We start from the raw sequence: 2,218 nt of genomic DNA, 5'->3' as shown, positions 1-2,218 counted from the left end.
CTAGCACCCCCACCCGCTGATATTCGCGATACGGAGGGCTTCATGGGAACTTTGAGGGGAGCCAGAAGTTGGAGTACCAAACACTGACTCCAGGTACTCATCTGAGTACCTCACTGAGAAAGTTGTGTGCACCCCTGACTATGATACACTACAATACAATACTTTCTGATACAATATGTTACAATACCTTATGATAATACTTTACGATATGATACGATGCAATAAGGTACGCTACAATACGATAATACTTCACGATTAAATTCACCAGTGGGGTATTACTATTTACTGACAAAATGTATGCTGTGGAACAAAAACCTTCGAAACCAGAAACTTCCAGAAGAGGGAACAGGAAGTGCTTAAATGCCGACTCATTTCCGCGTGTACGGACTCATTCCTGCACCACTCTATAGCGTGACTTATAACTGCCACTGATCTGCCTCACGACGGATTAAAACCTTGTCTTGTTTCTAACCATTACTCTGTGTTTGACTCGTCTTCCTGTCTGTTGTCATTCCCTTCATTTCCGTGACCTTTCACCCCCATGCATGCCATGCGTCATCTTGCCGTGCTGCTAACATGCTACGGCTTATTTTTTTACTTTGATCCTCGAGCTTCACATGTAGACTTCCCTTTTTATTCCTCGATTCAGTTGTAATTTCTGTATTTCTGACGTTATTTTTCTATCTCTCTCCCTCTTTTCCCTCTTTCTTCCCCCCTTTTTTCTCCGTGTCTCGTCTTCATGTGTGATCTTCTTGGGCACCTATGGACCATGACATTGCCATACACACAAATGTCTCTTTCTCTGTGTTTGTTGCTTGTATTATATATTTTTATTATCCATCTGTGGTTGGTCAATCAGCCACCCTGGGGTGCCGGTGTGTTTCCTGCAGTCTGGCAGCGCTCCTGCTGTCCATGCTGGCTCTGCTCTGCCTCTCATAAACTGATTTTTTTTTTGCGAGGAGAAAGAGGAAAGTCTGAGCCTTTGAAATCTTTCAGCGCAGACTCCTTTGCTCTCTATGCCTTTCGACCCCTTGTGCAGCCACACACAAGATAAAAAAATAAGAAGACATTGATTTCATGATGTTATTACAGGGTGCTCAGTACTTGCATCATTCTCAAATTTCGGGGGAATTTAGATTCTGTTAATATTTTTGTTTTCATTTGTTTACATGTTGTATATGAATAGATTTGGAAAGGGTTATGTTACCGTTGGATTTGGGAGTGTTTTAGATTAGTAACACATTCATAATGCCTTAATGTGATCTTAAGAAGGGGTGATTAATAGACTTACCTTACACTGTTTCATTATGTGTCTACAACCGGAAATGGCAATCACAAAGAGACTTTTATTTTGGAATTCGTTGCCTTTTAAACAGACACATCGTTGTCACAAATGACATGAAAGCATGAACACTGCATGAAGGCATGATCCAGTATTCATTCATGTGCTATGCAGCTGCTTTAGAGCTCCCCACTGGAGCATTATGAATGTGTTAACAGGTGAAGAGTGCCTCATTCCTCTGTCTTTGGATACAAGCTTGAAATGTCCTGCTGTATAAAATGAGGAAAGATTGCAGAGCAAAAAAAAATGGACACTGGTTATGGTAATCATTTTTCAAGATTAATTTTCACATTATAATGTAACCGCCTTGTCTGGAGAGAAGGTTGAAACTAATCATGTTTTGTGACAAAGTGTACATACTCTTTTCAAACTGACCTTGAAGATTTTTTTTTTGTTCTTGTTCTCTTTCTACCTGAAAGCAGAGAAATGTCTAAGTAAAAAATACATATGTGCAACAACACTAAAAATATTTCATTTTCAATCATGTGAAATTATTCTATTCTCTGAGGAATTTTTGTAAGTACATATCAGTGTGTTTCCATGTAACCATTGTAGGGTTGAAATAAATTGTTTCTTTTTCTTTCATGGAAGTGATGGCTTTCTGAGGCTGAAGTGTCTGAACGGACTGAAGTGTGTGTGACACCGTGTGAAGCTGCTCCGAGACATCTTTTACAACATGTCTGTATTCAGTGTTGCATCTCACCACACAACGTTAAACCCAGATGCTAACAACTTAAAAGTCTGGCTATTTAAAGAAGCAACAGTATGCAAGCATGAACAAAAGATGAACTTATGTCAAACAGTATACAGAATGAAGGCTTTGCGATCACACATGACCTCGTTGTTGTTGTGAAAGTCAAAACTAGAAAGCCTGAG

The 2,218-nt window shown here is 39.6% G+C and overlaps 1 protein-coding gene across 1 annotated transcript in view; it reads left to right on the top strand.

Moving 5' to 3' along the window:
• LOC104965327 (neural cell adhesion molecule 1-like) overlaps window positions 1-1,925 on the top strand; it is a 36,919-nt gene extending 34,994 nt beyond the window's left edge. Inside the window, exon 7 of the mRNA XM_010794285.1 lies at window positions 860-1,925. Coding sequence (XP_010792587.1) covers window positions 860-939 — 80 coding nt within the window. The 3' untranslated portion in view covers window positions 940-1,925. The remainder of the gene's footprint in view (window positions 1-859) is intronic.
• Window positions 1,926-2,218: the final 293 nt, after the last annotated feature.

This window comes from Notothenia coriiceps, unplaced genomic scaffold, assembly GCF_000735185.1.
Source record: "Notothenia coriiceps isolate Sejong01 unplaced genomic scaffold, NC01 NC01_scaffold00037244, whole genome shotgun sequence".
Lineage (NCBI taxonomy): Eukaryota > Metazoa > Chordata > Actinopteri > Perciformes > Nototheniidae > Notothenia > Notothenia coriiceps.
This window is presented reverse-complemented; position numbering and strand designations above follow the sequence as displayed.